The 18,047-nt window shown below is 43.7% G+C and overlaps 3 protein-coding genes across 4 annotated transcripts; 1 reads left to right on the forward strand and 2 right to left on the reverse strand.

Moving 5' to 3' along the window:
* Positions 1–916: 916 nt before the first annotated feature.
* LOC4328674 (26S proteasome regulatory subunit 8 homolog A) lies at positions 917–5,586 on the reverse strand. Its single transcript, XM_015771429.3, has 9 exons — positions 5,215–5,586; positions 3,970–4,067; positions 3,085–3,309; positions 2,949–3,011; positions 2,706–2,869; positions 2,418–2,574; positions 2,235–2,333; positions 2,037–2,147; positions 917–1,343 (listed from the first exon to the last, which is right to left on the reverse strand). Exons 1-9 carry the CDS (start codon positions 5,429–5,431, stop codon positions 1,203–1,205), a joined length of 1,275 nt encoding a protein of 424 aa, XP_015626915.1. The 5' UTR covers positions 5,432–5,586; the 3' UTR covers positions 917–1,202.
* A 1,039-nt stretch (positions 5,587–6,625) lies between these two features.
* Positions 6,626–12,029, forward strand: LOC4328675 (uncharacterized). Its single transcript, XM_015771426.3, has 7 exons — positions 6,626–7,097; positions 8,065–8,200; positions 8,764–8,845; positions 9,704–9,879; positions 10,526–10,663; positions 10,749–10,888; positions 11,478–12,029. Exons 1-7 carry the CDS (start codon positions 6,980–6,982, stop codon positions 11,714–11,716), a joined length of 1,029 nt encoding a protein of 342 aa, XP_015626912.1. The 5' UTR covers positions 6,626–6,979; the 3' UTR covers positions 11,717–12,029.
* A 199-nt stretch (positions 12,030–12,228) lies between these two features.
* LOC4328676 (3-ketoacyl-CoA synthase 11) lies at positions 12,229–15,009 on the reverse strand. Of its 2 annotated transcripts, none has more exons than XM_015771423.3 (3): positions 14,903–15,009; positions 12,974–14,289; positions 12,229–12,734 (listed from the first exon to the last, which is right to left on the reverse strand). In XM_015771423.3, the coding sequence occupies exons 2-3, from the start codon at positions 14,281–14,283 to the stop codon at positions 12,485–12,487; spliced, it is 1,560 nt and encodes a 519-aa protein (XP_015626909.1). In that variant the 5' UTR covers positions 14,284–14,289; positions 14,903–15,009; the 3' UTR covers positions 12,229–12,484. The 2 variants fall into 2 exon arrangements, with proteins under 2 accessions (XP_015626909.1, XP_015626910.1); XM_015771424.3 differs by having other exon boundaries at positions 12,955–14,289.
* Between the last annotated feature and the right edge of the window lie 3,038 nt (positions 15,010–18,047).

Here is an 18,047-nt window from a genome sequence, read left to right on the forward strand (position 1 = left end):
GACCGTGACACAAGTTAAAGGTAACTAAGTTCGAGGATCTCAATCCGTAATTTGCCATACCCATGAGAGCAGTATCAGCTCTGCCCTAATTTCTTCTCCATTCATCTGCCATCAATTTCACATGCCAATCGTCCACCGATCTAACAAAGTAGTACTTCAGATAGGTAACCGAAGGCACACAAGAATGTAGAGCAAGATCGTCAAAACACACAAGTACCAGACCATCCCGGATGACAATATTCTCCCTCCCGTTGAGAACTTTCGATCCCAGTTAAACAGAAACCATGGGCAACTCCAATCTTTTACACCATTCATTCGTGATGTCAAAAAAGCATCTCCTGATTTGTAAATGAGAAATACTACCCCCGTTTCATATTATAAGACATTCTAGCATATATGTCTAGATTCATTACTCTCTCCGTCCCATAATATAAAGGATTTTGAGTTTTTGCTTGCACTGTTTGACCACTCGTCTTATTCAAAAAATTTGTGCAAATATAAAAAACGAAAAGTTGTGCTTAAAGTACTTTGGATAATAAAGTAAGTCACAAAAAAGTAAATAATAATTCTAAATTTTTTTAAATAAGACGAGTGGTCAAACAGTGTAAGTAAAAACTCATAATCCCTTGTACTTATGGGACAGAGGGAGTATATGAACATAGGCAATGCTAAAAAGTCTTATAATATGAAAATTATCTTCATATTTGGTCAAGTCAACCACCACAAGCAGCTAAGCAGCTGCAAAACCGCTATAGAAGTTCAGAACTGTGCCAAGCACATGGATGCCAAACTTCAGAACTATTGCCAAGCTCACTCCATGTCCTCATGTACCATGAACACTCCAATCAGCACACTGCTGCTTCATCTCAACAGCAATCATGACACAGCAAAACCACCCACATGGCGAAACAGCGGGTGAAAAATCAAATGTTCTGACTTGAGAGATCACAAAACAGGCAAGCAAACAACCCAAGTAGGCAGCGTAGGGGTACATTGCAAGAAAGCAATGTCATATCGTGTATCTAGCCAATTCAATAAATTAAACTTTTCAACATCATATTATCATAGGTGCATCTTAAAATCTGAAAGTTAACCATGGAACAACATATTCTAAAGCACATGGAAGAAGTCCACAACATGCAGTTACATGCTTCCGCTGCTTCAGCGATGCAGTGAAAGCTTAGGCTATTAAGACGTGAGCTTCACTTCCAGAGCTTCCGTAGGGACATGTTCTTTTCCGTGTCTTTCTTCATCACCTTCGCCACTGCCATCTCAAAGTCCTCTTGTGTTACATGCACCCTTCTCTCACGAAGAGCAAACATTCCAGCTTCTGTGCAGACCGCCTGAAGATGATGAAAGAGAAAGTGAATAAAGTTGCATGATCACAAGGTATAGGAGCTATGACGTTCTATAGTGCTGTGTATATATGCACATTGTTTTGAAACTAAATTAAATGGAACTCTTCATAAGTGCACATGCAGTGAAATTCTGCATAGAACATTCTGCTCAATTTTCCAGAGACACTAGTTAAACATTTTGATGTCATGACACTACTGGTAGCGTTAGACCAGCACAATGTAATTCGAACTTCGGTGTTGCTGCCACAATACATCACAACGTTAGCTCAATTAAATCCAGAGTCAATGAACCTTGTTAATCCTTGGACATCTTAATGGAAACTTGAACTACAAGAGAAAAAAAATGGAACGGGAAACATGTATAGATGCACTTAGGGGTAATAGAAAAGTCTCGTCAGGAGCCTTCTATGTAAGCACAATAATAATTTTTCAATGCTCCCTCCATTCACAATTGATCATCATATTAGGCATGTGCAGCGATACCAAGGGACAAATAAATCATGTAGCAATAGCATCGATCAAAGTGGCAATGTCACAGTGTTGGTTCGGTAGCCCGCGCATGGCGCATGACAAACGGAAGTAGCGGAGGGATTTAAACTAATCTCGCAATAATCACTCGTGTGAGACAAATACACAGTACAATGTTTTATAACAGATGAAAGTAAAGACTAAACAAACCTTGAGCTCGGCTCCTGAAGCCCCATTCATCTTTTCAGCGATCTTTTTCAGATCAATACCACGCATCAAGTTCATTTTTCTTGAATGAATCTTCAAGATATCAAAGCGTGACTGAAAGCAAAAGATAAGCGCATCATCAACACAAGAAATCATGGAAAAATTAACACAAACAATATACAGTAAGTTATCAGCACTTACATCCTCATTAGGATTAGGAAATTCAATTTTCCTGTCTATGCGACCAGGCCTCAGAAGGGCCTGATCCAAGATGTCTATCCTATTTGTTGCCATCAGAACCTGCATGGAACATTTAACGTGTCACAATAAACTCCTTCACGGTTATTAATCGGCACATATAACATATGCAAAGCAGTGGCACACCTTTATTTTGTTTGATGCTTCAAAACCATCAAGTTGGTTCAGAAGCTCAAGCATGGTTCGCTGGACTTCACTGTCACCGTTGCCAGTTCCAGACTCCATCCTAGCAGATCCAATGGAGTCTATTTCATCCATGAAAATAATGGATGGTGCATGTTCCCTGTAATATGTTAACCAAACAATTAAGCCTACACTGACAACAGAGTGCATATGTAGAACTATAGTTCAGATTGCAAGCCAATAATGCTTTCACTATAATAGAAGAACTCAGGGTATTTTTGCTCAGTTTACCTGGCCATAACAAAGAGTTCACGGACCATCCGAGAACCCTCACCAATGTACTTCTGAACTAACTCGGAACCAGACACCCTGATGAAGGTGCAGTCAGTGTGATGAGCAACTGCACGTGCCAACAATGTTTTTCCTGTGCCTGGAGGGCCATAGAGAAGGACACCCTGAAAAAAGAGAGTTAATATTTTCTGCTAATACTTAAAAATAGGATCGTTTAAGATGATATTGTTAAGAAGTTCAAACCTTTGGTTGGGCAATTCCAAGACTCTCAAATAGCTCTGGATGTTTGATAGGAAGTTCAATGACCTAAAAGTTGAGTTCATGAGTCAGAATGTGCTATATGCGATGCATCAATAGTACATTGAAATTATATACAAACCTCTTTGATCTCTTTGATTTGCTGATCAAGACCTCCAATCATATCATAAGTAGAATCAGGAACCTTCTCAACTTTCATAAGATTGACCAACGGATCAACTTTGCTTGGCAGGATCAAATGAAGCATATAGCTATCATTTCGAAGAGCAACTCTTGTTGAAGGTGTGATCTTTGTAATATCAATGCTTTTATCAATATCCACCACATATTTGCCTTCTGGATGTACCTGAATAATTATATTGAGAAGTTAATAGCACTGGTAAACAGAAATTTAGGATTTCCATTACAAAAAGGGCTAACAGAACCAAATGACAATGTGACAGATCGTGAGCATGTCAATACAGTCACATCAAGCTATTAATAAATAAATATAAAAAGCCAAACAAGAAACCAAGAAATTTGCACTTCCACATATAGTCACAGCCATAGGCCTAAGCATTCACATTTTTACAATAACAAGATAGGAGTACTTGAGATTCAGAAGCACTTATGGGCTTGCCAGAGTAATAACATGAGTTTCATGTATGGAGTTCTGTGAGTTCTGGATCACCCTTTTTATGCATAACTGCAGAGTTGTCTATAAGAGCAGAAATAATGCTCATTTATGGGCTATTAAATATGACAAGCTGAAGTCAATCAGGATTAATAAGGTAGTTAAGCAAAGTTGACTATGTATGGTGAACTAGAAGATTGTTATTGTCACAGCACATAGAAAAATTTACAACAGAGAGTGAATGATAGACAACCACAAGAGATGGATCAAATGCTAGGTTTGATGCTTCAACCAATCAAAATTAAGTAATAAGTCCATGGACAAGTAATAAAATTGGCACACCTAAAGTATTGATCATAGAAAAGATCATGTAAAAGAATAAAGAGAATGTACCTTCACTAGAACCTTTGATTTACCCATGACCTTCACCACCTCACCAACATACGAGCCAGGTTCTTGAAGCAACTGCAGCTCTTCCCTGAGCATTCTAACTGCAAGATGAAATTGCACAACATATTTAGAGGGAAATAGTAAAGAAGAAAAAGATAACATTTCACATGCATCAAGTAGAACTCCACAAATCAAGGATAGAATATTCACACTTTACAGAGATTCCTAATATAGGTATAGTTCTATATTGCTAGAAATCACACTGAAATGGAAAATAAGGAGTACAGGAACCCCACTTAATCATGTTCGTATAGAGGGAGTTCAGTTTCGGATTCTCAATATGAAACAATGCATTAGAAAGTTAAAAGTAACACAAAATCCTCATCTGAAAGGCAACATGGAACAATTTCTGAAAAACTAAGAACATTTTTGCAACCAAATAAAAGAAATGCTTGAAAGGCAGAACTGCCGTTTATTTACTCACAACTCGAGAACATCGGTGTATACCAGTAGGCAATAGACATTCAATGCAATCAAGAAACTGACGATGTTCAAATTTGCTGCCTAAGTGGTGCCCAAGCGCAGCTAAACAAAACTATCGCATGTATATAGTTTCCAACTCAAACTGACTACGGCAATAGACAGTCTGCCGTTTAAACATCAATACACGACTAAAGCAGATGGCTCCATTTGATGCAAAATCAACTATCCTGTAAAATACTAGACAATGGAGGAAAAGGGAACAATCGAAATCTGACAAAAAGTTGTCAAGATAAGCAAATGGCCAACTATAGCGCAACTAGATTTGGCATCCAAGCGCACATAAACTAACTGATCTAGAGATGCACAACTAAAGCAGATAATAGCTACATCTAATGCAAATCAAGAAAAAATATCCTGCAAAATACTACATAATTGATCAAAATGGGGGCCACCAAAATTTGACGGAAGTTCTAAAGATCAGCATATGGCCAACCAGCAGCTCAACTAACTAAAAAAAAATCATGCCTGTGGCTACAAATGCGTGCCATACAAGTACGCTAGGGTTCCCTAATTGCCTAACGGGTTTGGCCCCGAGAGTTCTTGCCCAAACATCGCAACTAAAGATCGCGCCTTTGGCTACGATCCGCACACACACCCACGGAGTAAACCTAGGTTTTCCACCAACGCACGCGCCGATCCAATTCGGCCACATCAAGCCGCGGACAGCATCGCACCCACACGGTGATACAGCTAGGGTTACGTCACCTCGGGAGTTGAGGTCGTTGCGCTGGGCCTCGAGGCGGTTGAGGTTGTGCGTCTTCTGCCGGATCTGGAGCTGCAGGTCGTGGATGTGCTGCAGGTAGTACTGCCGCAGCCCCTCCCCACCTCCTCCTCCGGCGCCGCCCCTCCCCTTCGCCGCCGCAGCCTCGTCGCCGCCCGCCGCGGGAGGGGGCTTGGAGATGTCCATCGCCACCGTGGCCATCGCCGCCGCCGCCGAGTCGCTCGCTTTGTGTGTGGGGCTTGGCTCGGGTGGGGTTTCTTCTTCTTCTTGCGGTGGAAGAAAGGGAAGAAGAAGACGGCCGCGGAGCGGAGGTGGGTGGGTTTGGGTTTGCTTGCTTGCTGGGTTGGGTCTCCCTCGTGCTCTGCTTGTGTGGCTGCGTGTTTATAGGGTGAGGAACTCGCTGCAAACGAAGCCGCGAGGCCGGCCCATGTGGAATTCGGAATTGGATTGGATCACAATACAAAAATACTGCTCCTACGAAACAAAGAGTTCTGAGAAAATAAAATCTTTTTTTAGGCAATTTTTTTTAAATAAAACATGGTACAAACGAAGGCGCTTATAACGCGCGCACACTCTCTATGAGCATCTATGAAAGACTGTGCCTAACATATCTTAAGATTTGCAAAGTCACCACGGACCATCTTGTTATCGATAGAGGGTGTGTTTGGATAATGGGTTATAAGAGGTGGGATTGAGAAATGGAAATGAATAGAGGGATAGGATGAAATGGAGTGAGAAAAATAGATGGCTAGGATTGAAACTTACCCTTTGAGGGTGGGAAATCATATCCCAAACCCATTATCTAAACATGGCCTAAGAGTAAATTGCATCTTGGGTCTGTTTTTATTACCGTAGTTGCATCTTGGACTAGGTGTAAATCAAACTTTTCACTTTAGGCTAGGTATCTTTACATGTTGGTTCAATTTAGACCCTCTTCTTCTTCCTCCAAGTCTCTCTCTCTCCCTTCTCTTTCTGTATAGCTCAAAGCACGGTAATGTAGCTCAAGCAGGAGCAACACAAAAAAGGAAAAGCTTGGCTCATATGTAATTGAGGCTGAGCATAAGTGCAGGATTCAACTAATCGTACGCTAATGACTTACCAAATTTTACGTATCTTTTCGGTCTTTACATTTTCCTCTCATTTTAATCTATTTATCGTGGATCCCATTCCGATGAAAACAGATCTCTAACTTTATACAGTCTGCAGTTGAGTGTCACTGACATATAGAACATATCAAAAGTGGGGCGGCCCACGTGTCAGTGGCACCAAGTCAGGAGAGTCTCGTCCCATTCGGATGCCCTAGCTCAAGTCCTCAATCAAGGAACAAGACAGCCCCTCTACCACCGGATCAAAATCCAACGGCCACAAAACAACCTCCCCTCCACACACACACACACACACATCCCCGTCCGTCTTCCTCCTCCCCTCGACGCTCCCACTCCCACCGGAGCGCGGCGACCGGAGCACCCCATCTCCGACGCGCTATATAAACCCCTCCTCCCCCCGGCTCTCCGTCCCCCATCGCTGTGATTACCCACCACAATAAAACCAATCTAACCCCGCCTGCAGATCCGCTCCATCGATTCCCTCCCTAAATCCTCCGCCATTTTTTTGTTTGATCGGAGCTTAGGGCTAGCGCTACCTCCGCCGCGCGGCGCCGTGTTAGGTTTTATAGGCAGCAGCGGCCGCCGCGCGGTTGGTAGGGCTAGGGTTTTGGGGGTGGTGGTGGTCTGGAGTTGCGGGGTGGGGATGGATCGGAAGAAGGCGGGGGTGCCGCTCGTGTGCCACGGCCACTCGCGGCCGGTGGTGGACCTCTTCTACAGCCCCGTCACGCCCGACGGCTGCTTCCTCATCAGCGCGAGCAAGGGTAAACGCGCGCGTGTTCCCTGACGATTTTTGCTTTGCTCTGATTGCTTGCTCTGGATTCGTTGGGACTTGGGAGGCCGATGCGTTGCAATGCGATTGTTTTGTAGTACGGCGCCTGATAGATAATGGTATGCTGTATTGCAAATGTGATTGGTGCAGCTCGGCTTTGTGTCGGTTTTCAGTAGGCGCTGCTTGAGCCCTTGAGGTTGGACCATAAATAATTGTCGGTAGCTGAAGCAGATTGACCATGTCAAATAGTTCAGGTTGTTTAGTAAGAAGCTCAATGACCTGAAATTTTGAATTCAAGTAACAGAATGCGTTGAATGTGATGCATCAAAAGTGCATCGAAGGTTAAACCTGAACATACACTCTATTCATTGAGACATGGGACCCATCTGTTAGTTGTTCACATGTCTACAGCATCCATTTTACTTGGATGGTCTGATTTTCACCTATGCAAAATAAAAAATAAAAAAGATGAGGGACCGGTATGATGTTGTGCCCGGCTTGAATGTATCATAGGGAGTAAATTCTTCCTTAAAGAGAAATGGATATTTTTATGCTTATGCTTTGTTTATTTTTTTTTGTCTAAATTTATAATTCTTCTTTGGGTTAATCTCAACAACAATTCCTGCCAACCTTTAGCTTGATATCCCATGTGCTACTCTTATCTCAACAGCAACATTGATCTCTTTTTATAAATTGATCCACTGCGATAATTCGAATTCTAAGCATTAAATAAATTCGGCCACTGCACTGCTATTATTTGGTAGATTCGCTTCTTGTGGATATTGGATACAGAGTCTAGGGAAGTGTACTCCCCCTCCCCGCCCCTGAGACTTGACACCATACAGTGGAAAGTAATGCTGTTAGAATCTTCCATTTATATGCTTCACTTCTTGTTGGATTAATTCTTCTACTCTTTATGTCGTTGATATTGATTGATATTATCTTTCATTTCTTTCCAGACTCAAACCCAATGATTCGCAATGGTGATACTGGAGATTGGATTGGGACCTTTGAAGGTCACAAAGGTGCTGTTTGGAGCTGTTGCCTTGACACCAATGCTCTACGTGCCGCCTCTGGTTCTGCTGACTTCTCAGCGTATGGTTCTTGCCTGTTAAGTTGCATTGGTGTTAATTGTAAATATGTTCTTTCTGTGTAATGCAATGAGTTTTTCTCCGGAGCGAGCATCTAATGATCACTTGATTGTTATCTAGTGTAGTTCTTGGTAGTGTTGCTACGATATAAATGCTGGCATGTTATCCATTGTGGTGGTATTGGAAATTGACAAATATTATGTGTTGTTGTTTCCTGGAGACTTGAGTGGATAGGAAATGGTAGCTAATTACTAGATAGTTCCCACATGTTAATATACATAGTACAGACCATTTTACTTAGTTTGATGTCAAACTGGTATGCTCCCATTGATAGGAAATGTTAACCAATTACTAGATAGTTCCGACATGTTAATATACATGGTACAGACCATTTTACTTAGTTTGATGTCAAACTGGTATGCTCCCATTAAATATTAAAAAACAAAGTTTTATATAGTGATGATGCGAAAGGGCATTTTCCTCAGAGGAACCAAAGCAGCAAAGTCCCTAGAATGTTACTATTTCTGTTACTGAGGGTTTGTTTTAACTTTCTTAAATTCCTTGCAGTAAAGTATGGGATGCACTAACTGGTGAAGAGCTTCACTCCTTCGAACACAAGCACATTGTTCGTGCATGTGCTTTTTCTGAGGTTATATTCTCCCTGACTTACTGTAACCATTTTAAAGCTTCATACCCTCTCCTCTCTCTTAATAAAATCTTTTCATTTCCTGCTATCATTACCCAATTGGTTGCTTTCGGTATGCAGAGAGCAATGGTGATTGTTTTTTGGGTTTAACCTGCAAACACCCGCCACTTCATATTCACTATTGATTTTTTGATTATGTCAAATTGTCAATTATGACAGACTGACATTACATGTGGCCGCATGAAGTGACATGAATTCTATTAGCTTAGTTTCACTACCTAGACCTAGAATCCTATTTTTGTAGGGAACAAAATACATCTGCGACAACTTTATTATATGTTTATTGATTTTTGAGTGCAAATTATACGAACCAGCCCTAGATAGTGTTTATTGAACTATCAATCTGCACATTTCTGGTCATTGCAACAATCTTTTCAAAACACAGGTGTAATTGATATTAGATACCTGTTGATCTGCAGCCTTGCAACGTTCTGACCTCTTAGTTTTTAGAATGCAAAAATTGTACCTTGCAACTTTCCTTGACTTTTATGTCATCTTTCTGGTTCACTCTTGGAATAAGCACAAAATTGTTGATAAACATTGCCTTTTAAGCTCTAAGTGATGACGCACGCACGCGCACACACTTGAAATTTTTTTGAGATGATTATAGAAACCATCTCAAAGCAGCTGTAAGCATGCAAATGTATCCTAATAAATCATTTGAAGATTTTTCTTTAAATCCTTGAGAATAATTTTGTCTAACACTGTTTGTTGCCTATTTTGTCATTAATTTCCACTTTGCTGGTCAAAGTTTTCTTTCATTCATAGAGAAGCCTGATTAAAATGCTAATGTTCTTTCAGGACACCCACCTGTTACTTACTGGAGGTCTTGAGAAAATTTTACGTATATATGATATGAATCGCCCAGATGCAGCCCCAAGAGAGATTGACAAATCTCCTGGCTCTGTCAGAACTGTTGCTTGGCTTCATAGTGACCAATCTATATTAAGTTGCTGCACTGATATGGGTGGCGTAAGGTGTGTCTGAATTTCCTTTTTTTTTCCCAGCTTAGGGTTGCTTTTTTCCTTCCCTGTTATGATTACTGTCGTGGTGTAGAAGTTTGATTACAGTAACAAAAAGACAGACGTACTGTTGCCCACAGAGTCCACATTTTGTTCTGATTTTGTGGGTGTTGGACCTTGTAAACTGCAAGAACAAAATATTAGCACCTAGGGTAACACCTACATCCTTGAATGTCATTTCCTTTTAAATTTTGTGGGTGTTGGACCTTGTAAACTGCAAGAACAAAATTAGCACCTAGGGTAACACCTACATCCTTGAATGTCATTTCCTTTTAAATTTTGCTTAATTTTTTTTCATTATTAAGACTTGCAAGTTTTAGTTCTTCTCTTCTCTAGGAAGCAAACCCTAATCTTCTCTCTTTAAATAGCAAACCTATCTAAAGTAACCAGTGTGTGAATCCATTTGGGGACATGTGTTCAGGACTCCAAGAAACTGGCATGTAGGGATCTGACCAATGAGGTTGACTATTTATCTCCAAGGGATCTTGTCTAAAGATGTAATACTAGAAGAAGCATAAAATATGTTAAAAAACGTTAGTAGATTGTAATTAGCTGTATATTTTTTCTCTTCTTTGATTAACTTTTTGTTGCCTCTGAATAGGTTGTGGGATGTAAGGAGTGGAAAAATTGCTCAAACTCTTGAAACCAAGGCTACTGTTACTAGTGCAGAAGTAAGCCAAGATGGCCGGTACATCATTACAGCTGATGGTTCCAGTGTCAAATTTTGGGATGCAAATTAGTAAGATATTTTCTATTCAAAGCGTTGTTGGTAGTATTAATTGGGATTAGCTCATTTATTAAAATATTTCCTGGTTATTCTTCAGCTTCGGACTTGTTAAGAGCTATAATATGCCATGCAATGTGGAATCAGCTTCTCTTGAACCAAAGTATGGGAACAAATTCATTGCTGGTGGAGAAGACATGTGGGTCCATGTCTTTGATTTCTTCACTGGTGAAGAAATAAGTAAGTACTTATTACTTTTGAGGCTTAAATGAAATGTTTGAGCCCAACAGTTGTTTCTGATTATACCTGCAAAAGTAATTTCTTTTATGGGAACCTGCAAAAGTAATTGATTTGGTTTTCTTAATGATGCCAACTTCTTCAAGTTTTTGGAGTTGTACATGCCCTAGAAATCGTTGCATGGTAGGTTATGCTTTGTTTTGGCCTGCCACCCACAATGAGCCCATTCTGTTATTATTTTGACCTGTGATGACTTTCTCAGGAAGTACGAATGCTAAATGGTCCAATTTTTTTGCAAGTACAAATCGGGCACACACCACACTAACGCGCAGTCGCTGGGTGTGTCCTACCACACTTGTGCATGTGTATGACTTGAACCCGGGTGGGCAGGTCCTCTGTTTCCATTTTCTCCCTTTCGCATGCCTGGTTGAGTTTTAACATGTGGCTATTTGTTTAAATTATGGAATGATAACAAATAAAATTTCCTACTCCCTAAGTCCCTATTTGATGCAATTGTTGTTCATTCAATGTCATCGTTACGGAAGTTTATTATTTTAGAAGCTATGCACCTAACTGTTGTTATTGAAAACAGCTTGCAACAAAGGCCACCACGGTCCAGTCCATTGCGTCCGGTTTGCTCCTGGCGGCGAGTCGTATGCATCAGGATCAGAGGATGGAACCATCCGAATCTGGCAGCTGGGCCCAGCTACCAGTGACGAGCAAGAGTCGCCGCCGAATGCAAATGGGAAGCTGAAGGTCAACACGGTGAGTGACGCTGCTCGCAAGATCGAAGGCTTTCACCTCCCCAAGGACGGCCAGACTGAGGGATAGATACTAGTGCGGCACCGCTTTGATTCATGCCTGGGAATGTGATGGTTTGAGATTTGTGTTGTCAAAGCTGGTGTTGCCTGTCTTGCTTCCCAATTTCCCTTTGATGGATGGTATCCTTCCGAACCAGGTGGTTTTGCAGCCTTGAGAAAAATGGTGGGTTTTAGTAACAGCAATGGTATTTCCAAAAGAAGATAGAGAGAGAGAGAGGCCCCGGGGGGGGGGGGTGAAATTTTGTATGAGGCCTCCTAACTCCAATAGTCACTGCCAATATCTAATGCCAAAAGGTTGAAAAATTATAATTTCGTTTGCATTATTGTTTGTGTTAAAAAGTAGCTGGGTGGCTCTAAACCAGCAAAGCTGCAACGGCTAGAGCCAACTTATCCCGTTATAACCATACAAATCAATCCATATGGGGCAACTAAAGATTAAAGATAACCAACCATACAAAGACTTTCATGTGCCACAATCAGGTTAGAGGTGAGCGTCATATCTCATAAGAAACACAAAAGATGTCGTCCAATCAAAATTCGCCAAATTTGGTCCATAATCAGAAAATTTGGAGGACTGATCACACACCCAAGCTGAAGTGGTGAACGTACAACCACAAGACAGACACAACAACACACTCCTGTTCCTACCCTAACAATAGATTAAAAGATCAAAAACAATTTGCAAGTACCACAAAACCCAACAATCCGTAATCACCTTGGTGCATCCACCTAACAAAAGTGCCAATTCCAAAGGAGCACCAAATTAATCTATTCAAGCTCAGTCGGTTGAAATCCTGGACACCCTGGGAACAACCACGGGGAACCGATCGATCTCATCCATCCACGGGTTCTTCTTCAGCGCCTCCTCCTCCGGGTCCACCGACCGGAGCGCCCTCCACACCGCGCTGTTGCACTTGAACCCGGACCCGAACGCGATCTGCCACACCCTGTCCCTCCTCCTCACCCTCCCCTTCGCCTCGCTGTACGCCAGCTCGTACCACAGCGAGCTGCTCGACGTGTTCCCAAACCTATACAGCGAAAAAAAGAAAAGACGTGAATATTAAAAAATGATCTATTTTAAAATGTAAGTTATTCTAACATTTCTCACATTTATATTGATGTCAATAAATCTAGATAAATATGTATGTTTAGATTCATTAACATCAATATGAATATGAAAAATGCTAAAATAACTTACATTGTGAAAAGAGGGAGTATCAAATAATTAGAATGGACGAGACTTCGAACCAGGTCGTGTTTTTCGAACCTGTACAGCGTCATCCGTGACGGCTCCATCTGCCACTCCCCCAGCGACAAGTTCTTCTCGATCTCGTCCAGCACCGCCCTGCCGCCGGCGTGCACGCAGAAGTGCTCGAACGCCAGCTTGAAGTCGGGGATGTAGGGCTTGACGTTCTTCATCTTGAGCAGCTTCTTGGCGACCAGCGTCGCCATGAACAGGAGCTGCTCCGACAGCGGCAGGACGAGGGGACCCAGCGTCGTGATGTTCGTCTTCAGCGCGTCGCCGGCGACCGCCATGAGGTCCTTGGACAGCGCGACGCCGACATTGCCCTCGCCGTCCTCCTCCTGGGTGACGCAACCGAAGCACTTGTCGTCGCCGCCCTTGTGCGTCCGCACCGTGTGCACCAGCTCGTACTTGGACCGGCGCCTCTCCGACCACCTGTTCGACAGCAGGATCGCCGCGCCGCCCATCCGGAAGAGGCAGTTGGACACCAGCATCGACCGGTCGTTGCCGGAGTACCAGTTGAGCGTGATGTTCTCCATGCTGATGACGAGCGCGTACGAGTTTCGGTGCACCTGGAGGAGGTCCTTGGCGAGATCGATGGCGAGGAGGCCGGCGCTGCAGCCCATGCCGCCGAGGTTGTAGCTGACGATGTTGCCGCGGAGCTTGTAGTGGTTCACCACCATGGCGGACAGCGACGGCGTCGGGTTGAAGAGGCTGCAGTTGACGACGAGGACGCCGATCTCCTTGGCGCTCACGCCGGTCTTGGCGAGGAGGTCGTCGACGGCGCCGAACATGACGGCCTCGGCCTCGCGCCGCGCCTCCGCCATGCTCGGGTTGGGCGGCTCCCGGAGCACGGCGGCGGGGAGGTAGGTGTCGTCGCCGAGGCCCGAGCGCTCGACGATCCTGCGCTGGAAGTCGAGGCTGGCGGCGGTGAAGCATCCGGCGAGCCTGGAGCACCGCATGAAGGCGTCCCGGCTGCACCGGCGCTCCGGCGGCGGCTTGTAGCAGGCGAAGTCGACGAGGTAGACGGGGCGCGGGCGGGTGAGGAAGCGGACGGTGGAGAGGAAGACGAGGAGGGTGGTGCAGGCGACGACGGAGACGAGGTTGAAGCGGAGGTGCGACCAGAGGCCGGCGACGTCGCCGGCGGTGAGCGTGGAGAGGTGGACGGCGACGAGGGCGATGAGCGGCGTCAGGAGGAGGTACACGCCGTTGGTGATGAGGTAGTGGTACCCCAGCTTCACGTACTTGAGCCGCACCGACTGCTGGAAGTCCGGCAGCCGCCGCCGCTCGCCGGCGCCGGCGCCGTCATTCGCTGCCTCGGCGTTGTTGTCCATGGAGACCTTTTGGTAGGGGAAACGCAGATTTGTCAGAAAAAAAAAGTGGAATTTTTTTTTTTTGGGGAGGGGGGGGGGTGGAATTCGTTCTTGAAATCAAGAAGCTAAGAAATCCAATCTTTTCCCTCATGTCAGTAAGTTATTGGTAATAATAATACTGGTTTAAACTTTTTTAAGAATTCAATTTCATTCAGAACAGCAATGAATCACAACTGAAGAAGCACCAGGAAACTTCACAGAAATGAATATTCTCTAACCCAAAAAAATGGGAATTTTCTTTGAGTTATTGGTTGTCTTTTAGTCCGCTTGGACCAATAGACCGAGACAAAATAAGGGCCAACTGGTTACTTCGTGGTGGAGCACCACATACTAATAAAATCTCTGATTTCATTTCCCTTGTCAAAGCTGTCATAAATCTCAAAAAGAGATCACTACTCCAAACAAGATGGAACAAACTTAAAAATCAAATCCTAAAATTTACCCTGCTAATAAAAATTCACAACCCAAGAACATGGCTAGCTGGCTACGAACAGCATAGGGAGAAGAAGAAACCAACGAGCTTTCAACGCAGAGATCACGAGGCAGCAGATAGAGAGAGGTGAGATCTTGGAAACCGTACCGGTAAAAAAACGAAGCAGAACGGAGACCACGACGACGGCGAAGAAGACGCAGACGATCTCGCCGCCGCCGCTGTGTCGCACTGGCTTTTCGCGAGCGGTTGCACGTAGGAGGAGAGGAGAAGACTGGGGGCTCGTATTTATGGAGAGCGTCGGCGAGAGGCGACTCGGAAAGGAGACCGGAAAGACGCGGAATAAAACGGCGATTTTCTGGCTTAGCGAAAACGTGGAATCGGTGTCTTTAGGAGGAGCGGAAGGTTCATGCCTTCTTGACAATCGTGAGGCGCCTTGACCAATCGACGTCGACGTTACAGTACTTTCTTTCTTTCTTTCTTCTTTGTTTGTCCCCAGCATAATTCGAATTACGAACGATTAATAAACGATGAAATTTTCAGAACAGAAACGATGAAAAACAGTAATGAACTTTGTTGTGTTTTATTTAGTTTCGGATGAAGGGTTTGGAGTGGGAACGTGCCAGTTGCCTAACTTGGTGGTGTTTAAAAGTTGGTGTACGTAAAACGAGAAAGTAATTAGCATATAATTAATTAAATTTTAATTATTACAAACTGACAAATATATATATTTAATATTGTAAAACAACTTTTATATAGAAAATTTTGGGAGTAGCTATATTTATGGTGCCATATTTTTCAAAAAAAAATAGTCGGCGTGTATTTACATTGTAAGTCCCTAAATTACATATGTAAGTTTAGTATATTTATAGTGTAAGTTTAGTAAATTACATATGTAAGTCCCATAATTACATAATAATTACATATGTAAGTGATGTGTAAGTGAGATATAAGTGGGGTATAAATTTAAATTTTACATTGGAAAAGTTATAAAACAAAAGCATATGCAGCCCTTACTTTATAGGATATGATCAGGAGGAAATCGAACGGTCGCGAACAGGCACAGCCGAAGACACGTAGTCTCGCACGGAGCAATCGGACGGACATTAAAGCCGACTGAGATCAGCCCAAAAAGATGGCAAGTCCGAAAATTTTTATACGAAATATACCGTTTAGTAGTTTGGAAAACGTGTTAACAAAAATCGAAATAAAATCTAAATCTTACTTCCTCCATTCTATGATATAAGTGATTTTGAAGTATGTGATATCTCTTATTACTACCAGGAATCTGATTAAGTTTCCTGTTCAGGTTCATAGTACTAAAAATATTACTTCCATCTAAAATTTTTCATACTACGTGACAGAGGGAGTAATGAAAACCACAGGCGCGTGACCAAAACCAGTCCATAGTGATTTTTCTCTAGATGCCGATGAGACCACGACGCGTGCTACGGAGTCCTACGTGAACATGTGAGCTGAGGTTCTCGGCGTACGTGGTGACTCACGCGCGCGCGGTGCGGTGCGCATCGTCAGCGATCGAGTAGCTGAGCTAAGCTACCTACCGACCGGCCTGATCGGATCAGAACGGGCGCCAGATATCGCACGTGCATGGCATGCAAATTTCGACGCGCGACGACGCCGCACACGAGACGTCCCGCTTGATTGAGTTGAGCCACACATAGCTTCTAGAAGGCGAAGGTTCATTGTACGGCGTCGGTCAGCCAGGCATTGACCACCGATCCGTCCGTCCGTCCGTCCGCCTCGTGTCACGGCCGTTACGGACTGACGGCGATACTTTTGCCTCCGTTCCGTGAGAGGCATCGATGACGTGTTCGAGGAGATTAGCAAAGCACTCTCGTGTGTGCGTGCGTTAGTTCTTTTTAAAGCACACTACAAACACGCGTGTATAATCAGCCATACGAACACTATGATCATCTATAGAAGACCGAACCATTATGTTTTGAGATTAATAAAATCACCACAAATATTTTGCTATGGACGAATATATAGATTGAGCCAATATGTTTTGAAATTGTGACGAAATCACCACGATGTTTTTCTATGGGCGAATATGTCTCTTACCACTTTAAAGATATAGTTAGCAATAAATACGTACGGGGAAACTCTGATGAACAGTAATTAAACCGTCCGAGCACCCATACGTGCATGCTTTTTCAGTATATTACTGTTACATATTACATACAGGAATCGTTACATATTTGGTTTGCGTTCTGAAAATAAATGTATATATGTGTCTGGGTCTACCATCTCGTACATGTTGGCGTCATTCAGTTCTTAATCTTTCATCAACAACAATAATATAAAATATTTTTTTCTTTTCACGAAAATATAAATACCCCAGCCGTGCTTAACATGCCAGTGGCAAATTCTATTATACCAAAACCGAGAAAACCAGAAAACATAACACTAGCGCCAATTGCATTGAGCCTACCCGGAAAAAGAAAGGAATAAGTTCAGGGTCAGCGAGTTTAAAATCCATTCCTAAACCGCAATACTAGTTACAACGTATCTATCAATTTGTAAAACCGGTGTATCTTAGATCCCATGGGAGTATAGTGTCGGGTTTCGACTGATGTGGTGGTTGAGTTAGCATGAGACCCACTTGTCAGACAAATTCAGTTTAACTAAAAACTAAAAATTGGTGGACCTCACATGCAAGTAACATCTTCTCATTCCCCTATTTCTCTGTTTCTCTCCCTTTTCCTCGGCGGCGTCAGTCCGGGAGAAGGGCGCTGCCGGCGTGAGAGCAGACGTTGCGTGTGGCGCGCGAGGCCACATGGTGTGGGCGGCGGAGAAGGAGGGATGGGGGATCGTAGGATGGCTCCGGTGGCGAGCAGGATCTACCGACGACATCGACATATGGGCATTGCCGTCGACGAGTTCATCGCTGCCGCCGACACGTTGGGAGGAGGAGGACGACTTCCTCAGTGTGCTGCGAGCACTACGCAATGCCGCACGAAGGGTGGAGGCCGCTGCCGCTGGGCGACTGTGACGATGAAGGCCCCGCGTATCACGCGCTTGTGCGTCGGATGCTTGCGTGGATTGGTGTGCTCTCGTTGTCGATTCGGTTTTTGCCGGCCGGCTTCATCATATCCCCGCCGCCCGTGCCCCGCAGGGTCTGTTTGCTCCCATGCATGACGGCATCGTCGATGGTAAATCACTGCTCGGTTTTGCAGCTCCTTGTAGTTAGTGTTCGTGGGTTTGTGGGTGCTTACGAGGGAGGTGGAGATGGTGCAGAGCGAGGAGAGGGATCGCGCGCGTGGCTGGCGGTGTC

This window comes from Oryza sativa, chromosome 2, assembly GCF_034140825.1.
Source record: "Oryza sativa Japonica Group chromosome 2, ASM3414082v1".
Classification (NCBI taxonomy): domain Eukaryota; kingdom Viridiplantae; phylum Streptophyta; class Magnoliopsida; order Poales; family Poaceae; genus Oryza; species Oryza sativa.